This window comes from Delphinus delphis, chromosome 13 (genome assembly GCF_949987515.2).
Source record: "Delphinus delphis chromosome 13, mDelDel1.2, whole genome shotgun sequence".
Taxonomy (NCBI): Eukaryota; Metazoa; Chordata; class Mammalia; order Artiodactyla; family Delphinidae; genus Delphinus; species Delphinus delphis.
The window spans coordinates 71,744,441-71,760,020 of record NC_082695.1 but is presented as its reverse complement, the minus strand read 5'-3'; the positions used below and the strand labels follow the sequence as shown (position 1 = coordinate 71,760,020).

The 15,580-nt window shown below is 37.4% G+C and overlaps 1 protein-coding gene across 9 annotated transcripts in view; it reads right to left on the bottom strand.

The window, feature by feature from the left end:
* Window positions 1–15,580, bottom strand: part of WDR7 (WD repeat domain 7) — a 372,036-nt gene that overhangs the window by 203,846 nt on the left and 152,610 nt on the right. For all 9 annotated transcript variants that reach the window (XM_060029121.1, XM_060029112.1, XM_060029113.1 and 6 more), the window contains one exon: window positions 12,627–12,740. In XM_060029121.1, the coding sequence (XP_059885104.1) occupies window positions 12,627–12,740 (114 nt within the window). The remainder of the gene's footprint in view (window positions 1–12,626; window positions 12,741–15,580) is intronic.

Sequence of the window (15,580 nt, the reverse complement as noted above, 5' to 3'; positions counted from 1 at the left end):
CTCCCTCTCTCTTTCTCTTTCTCTCTCTCTCTCTCTCTCTCTCTCTCTCTCTCTCTCTCTCTCTCTCGTCTTCCCCTTCTTTGGAACACAGCTGGGAAAAAAGGATGGAAAGGGGGGTGGGCAGAAACACACACTGCTTGTTTCCAGCTCATTCTGGCTTAGACTTGATGACATTATTTCATGTCACTTTTCACTATTACCTTTGGTTATGTGCTCCCTTGTCCTAGTTTTTAAATTTTTTATTTTTACTTTTAAATGTAGTCTTTATTGCATGAAACTCTACCTGTTTAAAGAGTCAAACAGTTCCACAAGTTAGTATAAAAAAGCAACAGCCCCTCAATCCCATCCCCGTTTTCCACTCTGCCAAAACAACCACTTTGGGCTCTTTTAGAAAATCCCATGTTGCTACTTCTAATTTTTCAGTTTTAGGCTTATCTTATCTTTAGGCTTATGATTCCCCATTACAGTCAATGAAAACTACGTTCTCCTTCACATATTACTTACATGTGTCTCATTCATTCACACACACCCCCATATTCACTCTCACACGCACACAGATTCACTCACGCACACACCACATTCACACACAGTCTGTCTTCTGCCTTCTTCCTCTGCCTCCCAATTTATCATATCATAATTCTTATTAAAACTATGATATCATCATCAATGCTTACATTTTCATGAAGATGTGCATGCTACTCACAGCTTAACCATGTGGTTGGTCAATCATGATAACTTTTTCAGTACTACTTTTTTTTTCTTCCGTGCAGTTAATAATTATCTTTTGTTGCTGTTCTTAACTTGGTTTTCTATATCTTTCAATAATTTACCTCCAAAATCTCACCCAGTTGTACAAATCTGGAATATAGGGAAACAGGCTAGGGAGGAGAAATCAAGCCAGCCTGGGAAGTAAAACGTGAGCTTGCCAAATATCTAGGACATACCTTTTAAAAGCCTCAGCTAAAACGTAAGCATCCTTTGCAAGTATGACAGCTGCATTAAATGTTTCTCCTTTTTCTTTCTTGGCAAGACTATTAATGACAGTATGTGAAGATTTCCTTTTATCCTTTACGTTTTTTTTTTTTTTTTGCGGTACGCGGGCCTCTCACTGTTGTGGCCTCTCCCGTTGCGGAGCACAGGCTCCGGACGCGCAGGCTCAGCGGCCATGGCTCACGGGCCCAGCCGCTCCGCGGCATGTGGGATCTTCCCGGACCGGGTCACAAACCCGTGTCCCCTGCATCGGCAGGCGGACTCTCAACCACTGCGCCACCAGGGAAGCCCTATCCTTTACGTTTTATCACCTTTTTAAAAAATTTTATTGGAGTATAGTTGATTCACAATGTTGTGTTAGTTTTATCATCTTTTAAATATGCTTTCCTAAGTCTAGCAGTGACTCTCAGCTCCATGGCTGCATCAGATTCCTCAGAAAGCTTTTCAGCATCACTGTCTCTCTCCCATCCCTCACTGATCACTAGTGGCCAAACATGGGTTTGAATATGCAAATTAACTCTCCCTTAGCTACCTTAAGTATCTTCTACAGCTGTCATTATTTCTATTTTATAAATCATTCACTCTTCTCAGTCAGATTCAACTCAGGCAATAAATGTGGTAAAAGAAGCCATATAAAAGTGTTTAAGAAAATATAATAATTCATCTGTATTTCGTGAGCCAGCTTTTAGGGATTTCTAAAAACATGCACACAAATTTGGATGCAGCTTTTTTCTCTATCTATAAAGTGTAAATTTATCTAGTAATTTTATATCCCTGGGAGTGATGATCAAACTACCTAGAAAAAACATCATCAAGTCATCAGGAAGAACTAATTTATAAATGAGTTATGTTAGTTACAAACCATTTATTCTATTTATTAAAGCGAATCACTTAAGGATGATGGTGGTAATGGGGGGAGAAGGAAGGGAGGGGGCATATAATATTTCCTGAGCACTTATTATGTGCCAATTGTTCTGCTAAGAAGATTACATGCATCATCTCATTTAATCCTCTAACAATCTCACTACCCTCAGATTTCAGGTGAGAAAATTGAGGCTTGGCATGGTCATGTAACCTGCACAAGGCCACACAGTGAGTAAGCAGGGAAGCTGAAATGTGAACACAGAGAATGAGCTATCAGGGCCTATGCTGTAACCATATTTATTCTAAAAATATTCTAATTACATACTTACTACTGCAGACCTGCTTTTCATTCAGCTGATTTCACTTTGTTTTTCTGTCTCCATGAAATCTATGGATTCACTCTTAGACATACATATGAAATGCAAGTTTTGCCTCACAGTAACAGGAGTTTATTATACCTTCATGAATAACAGTTCTTCAGGTAAAAATTTCCCAACAAAACAATAAACAGAACCAGTCATCAGTTGCCCTCTGAAGCATAAACTCCACCCTACACTCAACAACTAGTAAGTACTCAATACCTAGAAGGTGATCAAAACTAACTGTTGAATGAAAAGAAAAGCCATGGGAGTAGAATTAAGCACATTGGGCATGAAGCCGATACCCACCATCAACATCATAAATTCCTTTAATAATAAGCCCTGCTTTAAAGTAACACATAGCACAGGATGTAGAATCTGCTACATTCCACATGAACACACCTGACCTGACATTAGACCCTCCATCCCGGACGGTACTGCCCGGCCATCAGCTCCAGCCTGGCCACTCTTCTCAGCCCTCCACAGAGCCTTCATTTCAAACCAAGTTCTAAACGAACAGCTTTAGCTCAAAAGTTTTTCTTCCCGTGTCTCTCCACCTCTGTCACAAATGCAGGCTTACCTCAAATGCAATTCCTACCCTTACCTAATCCCCAGTGCTCTGAATTCTCCGACCTAAAGTCTGTCATAGGTACATGTATGTCATATGTGTGTGTGTGTGTGTAGAGCTACGTGTGAATATATAGCCTCTCTGTAAAATTTCACCTTCAGCTTCTCAACTAGGATGCTTGCTCTGTTATATCCTCCCCAGAATGTGCTGATAGAAAAATACAAGGTGCATATTAATGTTTTGTTGAATCAAATTGGATATTCCTCACACGTCTTTCAGGGGATACCAACGACACTGAAAAAAATATGTATATACAAAAAGGGCAAAGAGAGAGTAGCTAATTCAGTTTCTCTGAATCCTTTTAAATTAGGTTCACTTCATTTAATTCATGCATTTTTATTTAGGATATACCATAATTCCACCCCCACCCCCCAAAAAAAAGAGTAAATATTCTCACTTGATTTTATCCTACCTGTGAGGGAAGGCTCCTCTTTCTAGTGTATTACATCATGTGGAGAAAATACATTCAGATTTATGACTGTCTTCACCTCAAAGAGTAAATACCAACTTCCACTTATGATTTAAAATTTCGAATTAAGAATAAAGGCCTTTATGCATGACAATTAATTTTAATCCAAGAAATCATGGGAAAATTCAAGGATAGTAGTCACTTTATCTCTTTGCATACTAAAAGTGACTAGAAAGTATCAGGAAGAAGAACTCTTCAAAATTCCACATCCGTTTTAAAACCTGTTTTTCCCCTTTAACATGGCTTGCACGTAAAAGTAATCATTCACAGGTATGACATAAAGTCTGTGAATTATGAGACATTGCTGTCATTACTTTTGTGAATTACAACTTTTGGTCATACGGGTTTGATATCAATTATAAGGGCAATTCACGTAATATACAGATATATAATAGTGTGCCACAATCTAATGAAATTCATCCTTATCCGTGAGGTATTATTACACAGCTCACAAAAGGCCAGATTTTAAGTTCATCCTGAAGGTTATTCACTCCCATGGAGGGCTTTTATTTTTTAACAGCTACAACATTCTTATCCAACTAAATATTTCTTCTTTGCTCCTATTGAGTCTAAGTTTATCAAAAAATATATACACTATTAAATCCAAAAACCAAACCTTAAGTCTTTATGATCTAATATTGTGTACATGTTAGTGTAACTATGTATGTGGTTTTACACAAACATAAAATAATCCTTATTTTATCTAGAAAATATGTAAAATTATCTTCCTATACTAATTATCCATGTTTATTTTTTAAGAAAACAGCATGTCTTTTCTACACATTTTGAATATTTCCTTGTACTATGTTAAAAATTAAACTCTATTAAAAATTAAAATAGAACTTTCTATATCACACAAAGAGAAAACGACATGCCATAATGAATATATTTGTTTCTTTTTGTTCTTATATGATTTTTTAAATGATCTGGTTTTGATAATTACTTCCATTTAAGAGCACAAGCTCTAAAGGCAGATGGCCTGGATTCAAATCCTGACTCTGCCATTTCCTATCTGTGGCCTTTATGTGGAAAGTTACTCTATGCCTCATTTCCCTCTCTTGTAAAACAGGAGCAATAATGAGGACAATTACAGTGAGCTGTGAGGATTAAAAAGAGCCTAGCCTGATACTTATTAGGTACTTAGTAAATACTAATGAGCTGTTGTGATAGCTATTAAGTTCCTGATTTTTAAATATGTTATTTTAGAACAGTTTTCTAAGATGGTATCAATTACTGTTTACCTGACCAATCCCTTGCCTAAGTACTATATGCAGTCAATACACACACATTAAAAAAAATAAAAGTGCTATTATTAGAAAATATCATTATAAAAGATTTGGTGCCAATGTAACAGCTATCTCAAGTAATGTATGTTACAGCACTTCCGATTCTTTATGATATTTAATTCATTTAAATGAATTAAATGACCAAGACCTTGTTGGTCAAAATACATTGATATTAAGCAGATTTTCCATCTATAAGAGTCTAAGAATGGTTTTAAAGTGAAACTGAAGATTCTAATGGTACTTATTAGCCATGTTTTTGTCCTTGTTCTTGCCTCTTTTCCTTTTGTGCTTTTCTGCAGGCCAGTAACCCCAGGCCAAGCTTTTAAACATAAGCTTAAACACAATAAATCTGGGCATGTTAACTTGCAATTTTCAATGGACAATAAAAAGCAAGTTTTCGTAGTGCTAAATGACTGACTGCAGACACCTGGGGGAATGGCACAAAAACACTACGTGCACCATCACACAACAGGATTCCACACTCTCATTCTTTAGTGGCGTGTGGTTAAATGTCAGGCCTCCTGGAAAAACTCTGTATTTCTCTCCCTCCTGTGAGCATCTCCCCACTTCCCCATCTCTCCCCTACTCCCATACAAGCCACCTTGCTTCTCCAGCGGTGGCGTCCCAAGCCCCAGAGGGATCTCTTGGATAACAGGTACTCTGGTACCTCTAGTTCCAGAAAAAACACAAGAGATTTTTGTTTTCATTGACAGAGCTGAGCCTAGAAATGAGGTGGCACAGCTCCCAGGGCAACGGGAGAGACACACCCAGAGGGAAAAGTGTGCCTCAAGAGACAACTCAGACCACTGTTTATAAGCACATTGCCACTGTCTGGTCAGTGCAGGCCACAAAAAGGGAACTCTCTGAGAGTCCTAAGAGTCTGTTTCTCTGCTTATGCTCCTAAATCTTCTCCAAATCTCATTTTCACAAAGTCAAGAGACAGTTTATCCAGAAATAAGCCTATATTCCTTCACTGACCTGTTACAAACACTTTTTGTGCCATTGAATACCCACTAAGGAAAAGTGGGGAGGTTAGGGAGATACATATATATATTGCATAAGAATAGTAAATATAAATAAATAAATAAATATATAGTATATAAGGAATGCTCTTTTTTTTTTTTTTTTTTTTTGCGGTACGCGGGCCTCTCACTGTTGTGGCCTCTCCCGTTGCGGAGCACAGGCTCCGGACGCGCAGGCTTAGCGGCCATGGCTCACGGGCCCAGCCACTCCGCGGCATGTGGGATCTTCCCAGACCGGGGCACGAACCCGCGTCCCCTGCATCGGCAAGCGGACTCTCAACCACTGCGCCACCAGGGAAGCCCAGGAATGCTCTTTGAAATGAGTGATCATATGGCTTCACTAATTCAATCACTCATTCAATAAACATTTACTGAGAGGATGCTATGGACCAGGGCACTGTTTTAGTGCCAGAAATATACAGAGGTAAAAGTCATATGCACACACGTGACTCACAGAGGATAAGTAAACGGTCACTTAACAGTGTTACCGAGTGCAACAGCAGAAATGCATACAACGAACTGGGAGATCTTACATAAGGGGGTCCAGGAAGGCTTCGGGAAGATGGTGACACTCACGCTGGGTTTGAAGAGAACTCTCAGAACTTCACCTCACATGTGAGAGAATTGAGAGCATAGCAGCCAGATGGAGGGGCACAGGCAAAGTAAGGGTCATGAAACAGCAGGGTACTCTGGAGAAACTAAGTTCAGTATTGCTACAGCAGCCACTGAAGCTAGAGCCAGGGGTCAGGTATTCGAAGAGCCCTAGATACCTCCTAAGGTGTTTGGGTTTTGTGCTATAATTAATGGGAAACCATTAAGCAGCAGTTAATGAGGGTGAAAGGTGATGAAGTGGCTTCTGAAACTCTCAGAGTAATGAAAGACATGAACTGGAAGGGGAGGGAATGGAGACAGCAAGATGTTTACTGGAGAATATAATAATAATCCAAAGTAGAAAAAATTAAAGTCTGGATGTAGGTATTCTCTGTGGAAATGGAGAAGGGGAAAATCATTGGGAGATATTTAAGAGGTACAGTTTACAGGAACTGGTACAAACTACCAGTGGACCCTGTTGGAAAGTAAGAAAGCCAGGATTATTCCTTGGTTTCTGGTTTGGGGTGTTAGGCAGTTGATGGTACCCTCAGTGATGCCTTTTATGAGATATAAATATAAAAGGAGATGAGTTTTAGAAATAAATATGAGCTCACTTTGGACTTGGTATTTAGGTATCTATGGGGCATTTGGGCAGGAGGACATATTAATCTGACACTCAGAACACAAGCCTAGGCTGGAGATACAGATTTGATAGTCTTTAACATGGATGTGGTAGTTAAAACCAAAGAAAAGGGAAAGTCAGTCACCCAGAGTGGAAAAAATGAAAAGAGAAAATGAATGACAAAAAGCCATACTTTGGGCTGTATTTTAATATTCCTGTCAACTCTCAAATACCATATTTAGAAATATTCTACTTAACATCCTATCAACGTATAACTAAAACTGAGTATTAAACACTAAACAGCAAAAATATTTTAATTTAAATTTTCTTCTCCCAGATTAAAAAAAATGTATACAAAGGTAAATTACTTGAAGACATATTTCAGAAAACTATGAAATTCACACTTATTTTTCTTAAAAAAGAAAAGTGCATGGTAAACCACAGCACTAGTCGTTTATAATTACCCCAAATCTTAATAACAGTAAACCCATATTGTGTAGTAGCTAACATTCTGAAGTCAATCACAAGAGTAGCGGTAACAGTTTAAAACAAACGATTTAAAATTCACATAGATCTGTACTGTTTTTAGACTGTCAGTTATAAATTAAAGAATGAGAAAGGGAAATGGTGCAATGCAGAAAGTCTTATTCTAGTTTACGAATTATAAGGCCTCTGTCTCTCTGCTAAGAAAGTGCTTCTGATTTCTGAATATATAATGCCCTAAATTTTGTTCCTTAGAGCTTATCTTTAACAGGATGAATTCCTATCTTTCAGTCAAAACAAATGTATAAACATTTTATGAACAGAGCCTCAGTAAATGGTAAAATTAATCAATCAATATTTAGTCTCAGACAAGACGTGCTTTTCAGCTCTAACTTAATATACTAGAAATGTTGACTCTGCTGTGTGAATCTATGTTAAGGTGTCAGTTTTATATTGGTGACTTCAAAAAGCTAGACAGAACAATACAAATTTCATTTTACCTGTATGTAATAACTGTTTAGTAATGAACAGTAACTGTATTTATGGTCTTAACATGATAGCAGTCCTAAATAATTTAAAGAACAAATTTTAAAAGAACATTTAAAGAACAAATACGTGCTGATTGTCCCCCTTTAGGGAGATAATCTCTTGCTCTAAATTTAGAATAACAAGTTTGCCTTCTAGGCAATAATATGGCCGGCAAATATCAGGCTTATGCTCGCTATTGTGAGCAATAAAGGTGGATGGTGACATCATCTCCCATTTCAAAAGAAAGTGAAAAGATGCCAAACTTCAATGAGTTGGAGACTATGAGGCAGTGCAGGGTGGTGCTCAAGCCTACACATCAGCTCTGGAGTCAGGCAGGACTCATGTTCAGTCCCATGAACATGACCTCCCCTGAGCTTGTTTCCTCATCTCTGTATCTGGACAAATATACTAGAACACACTTCAAAGAAATGCTGTTAGTGTCAAGAATAAAGTGGTTGGTACAAAGTAAGTTAACAATTGATACTGCTTTCAAGTTCTCTCACCTTTCTCTATTTTTTCTTTTTCCATAGCATTTCTCATCTTTTTTTATAAATTAAATTTAAATGCTACAAAAAATACAACAAATATCGAGTCAACACACCCATCCAAATACATGTATCATCGTTGCATTTGTTGTGAGCAGTTGAATCTGTCCACTGTGCTGCTGATCTAGTATCAAGTTGTCTCTTATTGACAATGTCAGTGGCTCCTGACTATCACTGTTATATGGTCAGTTTGTGTCCTTGCATATTGAACAAGGGGTAGGACACTATAGTATGACCCACAGGAGAATACAGTGACTTTCTTAAAGGGGTCCATACAGGTTTGTGAGTGAAACCCTTCCCAAATTCTTTTTAACCTGATATTAAGGGAAGATGTTTTAAAATGCCACATTTAGGGGATGTATAGCTTCATCCTCACACAGAATGCCATCCTTTACCTCAATGAAAACTGCATAAAGATAATTAACAAACTCACCTAAAAGGTCTACCTTAAAAAAACAATGATTTATCTAAAATTTTTTCTATGTCTATCAGTTTTTAGTGAGATTTACTCCATTAACATAATTATCACCTCTTCATATTGTAATGAAAATAACATGTTATTTACAAATACTGACTATATATCTACATAAACATTTAAACTGCAATACCAAAAATAAAAGTACACATACAAAAGCAAATGCACAGGTACAGAATAATATTCTTGTGACTCTAAAATGATAAATAATCTAGAAACAATCTTAACGCCGTTCTTTTTACTTTCAAGAAAACACTACTATTGTTGTTAAAATAGATTTTAAATATACAGAGTATTGCAAAACCTGAAACAATTCCCTTGGAGGAGGGAGTATATTTCCCATGCATACTATACAATATTTTTAAAAATCAGGAATAGGTTTTAATATTTTTCCTACATAAAACAGTATTAATCTGTGAAAGTGGCTAATAAGGCTTTGATATGTAATTTAAGACATTTGGTTAAAGGAAAGAATCTGATAAACCTTAGGCTGGAATGCTAAGCACAACCGAGGGTGTGTGTTGACCAAGGCACACTGGCATTACTTTGTAGAGCCGATCAATAGATACTAGCTTTCAAAAGAGAGATTTAGAAAGAAGCTGCAGCATATTTTTTAAATGACAGGGTGAAGGTTTAAATTGTCTCAATCAAGACTCAATTTTTCTTCCCAGTTTTTCCAGCTGTCCTCTTCCAGTTAAGACTCTTCATTTCAAATAAATTTAATTAGTTCCAATTGATCATCGCCAACACTTACACAGCTTTATCCATGCTTCTTTACTTTTATACAGCAAACACAAAGACTGCCAAGCTCAGATCCAAGTGTCGTTAAGACAATATTCATACCTCATTTGCTCTTACTCAAAAGAAAAGTTTCAAATATGAAATTCTGCCTATACAAAAGCACTAAATTATACTTCATATTTTAATTGCTATCTTGGTCAGCTGTTGAATTCAGTTAATTGAAGAATTAAGCCCCAGATTACTACAAAAATAAAATTAATACAACTATGTATATTAGCCTAGCTACAGCATTCAAATAAGAATTCATTCAAAATACAAGCAAATATCTGTCATGTTATAATTTCTATTTGGTTTTTTTTGTTGTTGTTTTTTTGTAGTACGCGGGCCTCTCACTGTTGTGGCCTCTCCCGTTGCGGAGCACACGCTCTGGACACGCAGGCTCAGCGGCCATGGCTCACGGGCCCAGCTGCTCCGCGGCATGTGGGATCCTCCCGGACCAGGGCACAAACCCGTGTCCCCTGCATCGGCAGGCGGACTCTCAACCACTGCGCCACCAGGGAAGCCCGATTTCTATTTGTTTTGAGGTGATATTATTAGAGGAATTCCTTTTAAACAGCCAGGGGAAAAATCAGATTTTTCAAAGTGAATGGCTAAATTGGCCAGTTTTCCCTTTCGTAGTACCTCTGGTGCTCTACAATGCTGGTTATCCCAAAATAAGATTATTTTGCTTGAAACAGGTTTCTCTCAATGCACCTACCATATTTTTCATAATGCAATTTATATAGGATTCTAGTCAATAAAAAGAAATATGGTTTTCTTCTAAACCCTCACAGAAATCTATACCACATCTTAATCAAGCCACACAATCTAAAGGTAGCCTGAACGATCTACAGGCGGCAGCATGCTCGCTGCTCTGACAACATGTTAAGGGAGCCTTTGGCGTCATTTAAATTCTTTGGCTATTGAGCATTCTTGCTTCTAGTCCTCATGGCATGAAATGAGTAAATCAACTGATAAAAGCCATACATCACATACATTTAACTGAACTCTTACAGATTAAAATATAGTTTATGTAGCATTTATTCATTTATTTATTTATTTTTTTTGCGGTACGCGGGCCTCTCACTGTTGCGGCCTCTCCCGTTGCGGAGCACAGGCTCTGGACGCCCAGTTTACGTAGCATTAACTGACTCTCCAAACTAGATTTTTCATTTTTTCTTGATTTTTTAACAATAAAATAAGCACACAGTCATGTGCTATAATGCTGTCTCGTGACTTCGGCACAGCATAATTCAAAATTTCAATGTACTGATTTAATAATACTTACTCGAGAGCTCAAAAATTCAGCTTTTATTCTGGAATGCAAATTGAGCTATTCTACTACTGCAAAGGCAACTTCTTTCTATTATTTAAACCACGACTTTTTTTTTTTTTTTTTTTTTGCGGTACACGGGCCTCTCACTGTTGTGGCCTCTCCCATTGCGGAGCACAGGCTCCGGACGCCCAGGCTCAGCAGCCGTGGCTCACGGGCCCAGCCGCTCCGCGGCATGTGGGATCTTCCCGCACCGGGGCACAAACCCGTGTCCCCTGCATCGGCAGGCGGACTCTCAACCACTGCACCACCAGGGAAGCCCTAAACCATGACTTTTTATAGACAAGAAAACCTTTAAAATTTAGAGGGAATAACAAAACATATCTATAGCATTATTTTTAAAAAAGCAGTGAAAACTGAATAAAGCAAGAAATAGTTTTTAAAAATCTTTAAATGAAATAATTTCCTCTAGTAGCTGCCAAAACAAGTTCCATAATTGTGAAGTACAAATGACTTTCAGCAAAGTTGGACGTTTGCAAACTAATTTATATTTAAGGTGGATGATTTTTTTTTAATCAATGAATTGATACATTAAAAAGTAAGAGCAACCACCATCATCTCATTTTTGCAGAAAACCGGATGCTCCTCAATGTAGTCAACTACTTATTTGCAGCAGTGGCACAAGTCTATGGGTTTTTAAATAAAGGCTTTGTAAATTTTCAAGGGAGATCATAAAGCTCCCTCAACTTCTTCCCAGTGAAAGAAATTTAAGGGCAGTCAGGTGATAACAGTAAAGAACCTGCTACACAGAGCTTTAAAAGGAAAAAGGAAGAGGAAAAAAAATACAACTTCCCTTTGTTTTTTGGGTTTTTTTTCTCCCTTTAATTATTGTTAAAAATTTTACTGATATTTACTGGGCATGCTTCTTTTCAAATTATTGATTACTATTAAGTTAATGCTTCTTGTTTCACAATAGTTGTAGATTTATATGGTCAGATTTTACATTTTAACCATACGCACCAAAAATAAGAGTTTATCATTCTTAATACCAATAAAAATATTTATACTAGGTTGTTTTTATCCTCCGTTCATTGAAAGAAATTGAGCTGAATGCATTTGGAGATCCAGTAATTGAAACTGCTTTAAGCCTATAAAAAGACAGGCTGAACATATGCAGTGTATGGCTTTCATAAATTTTACATTATGCCTGATCAGGTGATAAATAATACAGATAAGAATGTTGAATACCCAAACAATGTAAGTAATTTGAAAAAGCAGGATTCATTTCTATAGTATAGGTACAAAGAGTATCTGTAAGTTTCCTCATGTAGCCTGTGTTGCATAAATTGCTATTACAACTTTGATATTTTCAGTTTACCCTACTATAATTGCAAAACTTTTCATAACACAATAAGTGTATTCCTCTACATGTTCCAAGGCTTTAGTAATGATCCTAGCCTCTGAATTAGAAGGTTCTCAGAAAATCAAATGCACATCTAGCAGGTTCACTGTTATAACAACAATGAGCAAACCTGGATGAAATAAACAGTCTGCTTCTTTCTACTTCAATATCAAAAAGGGCACTAAAGGGTATCAAAAACTAAACACTCCATCAGTGCAAGTTTCCATCCTTTCCATCAACATATTTAACCCCACTGTAAACGACCTAAAAGCATTTTCCAATACTGGACGTTAAAGATATCATGGTTACCAGTGGTGATGTCATCATCCACAAGGTCGTGCTCTTCCTCTTGGACTTTGGCTTCTGGCCCTGAGGCATCAGGAGCAGTGGTAATAGTCTGCATGGCTTCTGCTGAGACCCCAGCTAAAACAAATGGGAAGCACAAGGGTTAGTTTTTAAAAACTGAAAGAAAGGTGGGGCTTCCCTGGTGGCACAGTGGTTGAGAATCCTCCTGCCAATGCAGGGGACATGGGTTCGAGCCCTGGTCCAGGAAGATCCCACATGCCGCGGAGCAACAAAGCCCGTGCGCCACAACTACTGAAGACCATGCGCCTGGAGCCCGTGCTCCGCAACAGTAGCCACAGCAATGAGAAGCCCCGTGCACCGCAGAGAAGAGTAGCCCCTGCTCACTGCAACTAGAGAAAGCCCCCTCGCAGCAATGAAGACCCAACGCAGCCAAAAATAAATAAATAAAATAAATAAATTTATAAAAAAAAAATGAAAGGTGGACCAAAACTCTTAAAGCATTTTAATTGACTTACTGGATGCAAATGCAATATGTTAAAAAAAAATACAATATATTCACCAAAATTAGGGAGAGACAGAAATTAATGAACAAAATATTCATGTGTGTTCTATTGCTTTATATATATATATATGTACCTGGATGCAAACTATACGGACTTTTAACTAAGATCTGGGAACAGAAAAATGATGAAGTAAATTACAGTTTTACTTGATTCCTTTCAATGTTTTTGCTACAGTTACTTTAGCAAATTTAGACATAATTATGCTAAAAAGAGGGAGAAAAAAACCTAGAGTGAAGGACTATTTTAAAAGTTTACTTCTCTTTAATATTAGTTTGCTTATAATTTGGGGGTTGGGAAGACGGATGATGACAAAAGAGGGATCTGTGTTCTGATTCTGTGTAAAAGACCTGAAATGCATTGCCCCAAGAGCATAATATCTCTCTGTCTCTGAAGGAATTAGATATGAGGTCAGATAATTATGGAACTGAAAGAACCTAACTGAAAGCAGACAGGTGAACTAGATCAGGGCACCAAAAACTTCCATTCTGTAAACCACCTGAGAATCTGAAAGTTCATACAAAGGTCTTTTCCTTACTTACCTAGTTTCCCATCTTTGATGATACATAGGTTCCCCCCCTCCACTATCTGAAAGTAGAGCACTGCTGTGAAACCTTTTGTAAGCCAGAATGATATAAAGCAAAGGAGCAATCACCTTAGGACACATCTTCCTAACAAAGGCACAGAATTCAAGACAAAGCACAGATGCTCACAGACACAGTTCAAACCCATGGCAGCTTGATGCTGAGATGCTGAGCTAGTTCCCAGGGAAGGAGCTTGGTGGTGCCGCTCTAAGCCGCTCTTGGTGTGCCTGGCTCTGTGACAGCTCACTGCTAAACAAACGCTGAGTGCTATTATTGCCTTTTGTCTTTTCTCATAAAAGCGAAAATCCTCTTGAGCTATCTTTCAATCAGCAAAAACAGGTACTGACGACAATCTTTCATAAAAGTGAAGGGTTGTAAAGCAAACTTTCAAAAAGAGGAGAATGCCTATATTTTGTTGTCAATTTGCATCTAATTAGGCAATGGATAGGAGGGGGTGTCCAATATTTTACACATGGTTACCAAGAGGTATTGCTCAATCATGGTATAGAAAAATGTCACCCACTGGAACTTACTTCAGGAGTTGAACATTTTAATCAAATCTTCTTAATAAGTACTTCGATAACTGCACATATAAAATCTAACACAATATTTTTAAAACCAGAAGCTACAAATATTCCAGGATTTCTTTTCTTCCAAGATGCATTAACTGAATTTCTACATGAAATTCAACCTTGCTGCCTCAGGTTTATGAAAGGCACCAAGAGGAAGAATCTTAGTCATTAACCACCATGAATGATCCAGAAGTAGACCTACCAGTAGGCAGTTCCAAGGCCTAACAATTTAAATTTGGGGAGGAGAACGTCATTTTAGTGCAAGCACTTTATTAAGTATTGCTCCAACAAAAGAATGAACAGTGCTAAATGAATGGTCCCCAATAACAAAAAATGACAAAGGCCATCCCTTTACAGCATCACTTTTGTTGTTAGGTTTTCAAGATAAAATTTTAAAATAAAGAGGAATTACTAGAAAAATAATATTATGTTATTTGATTAAAGATGGTTATCAGTAAAATAATCACAAAGAAGAGATAAGAAGGTAAACGCCACATTTCTACAGACTTACTGCCTAAGCACAAAATCAAAGATCGTTGTTTCAGATTATTAAATCAAAATATAAATCTCTGAAATCTTTCAGTCTCATTCCATGCTTAACAGTTGATAATTTTGAAAATGATCAGAGAAACAGGGAAATGATATTAAGGAACAGTTTAGATGGCAACAATCATTTATTAGTAGTATTTTCCTTTCCTGTAAAATTAATGGATTCCATGAAAATAATGCTAGTATTTATGTGTAACAAGTTTATAAATCCATTTAAATTTATCTCATTTAATCAGAGAGGTCAAGTACTTGCTTGGCATAACACAGTTACTAAATTCAAGAACCAGTATTGATGTGTAGATCTTCCGATTTCAACCCCAATATCCTTTTACCAGTAAGTCCTCCCAGGGACTGAGTTGCTCAGGGCAGGATAGGAGGCATGACAGAATATCACAGCACAAGCATGAGAAGTCATGGAATCCCATGATATTGAGTATAATTACTGTGAAGTCCTCCATGGTGTTCTTGGGCTATACTAGACAAACTGTTCAACTGAGGGCATTCAGTATTTTGGAACAGAGCTTAAGAAGCAAACGTGGATATCTCAAAGTAACCAAGGTTGAAAGACCAAGAAGTATCTATGCTGAAACTGGTTCTTTGATCGATGCTTTCCAAAACAAAGTAAGGGTTATAAAATCCTATATATCTTGTCAGAAAAAAAGAAAATAGAGTTGATCATTGAACAATGCAGG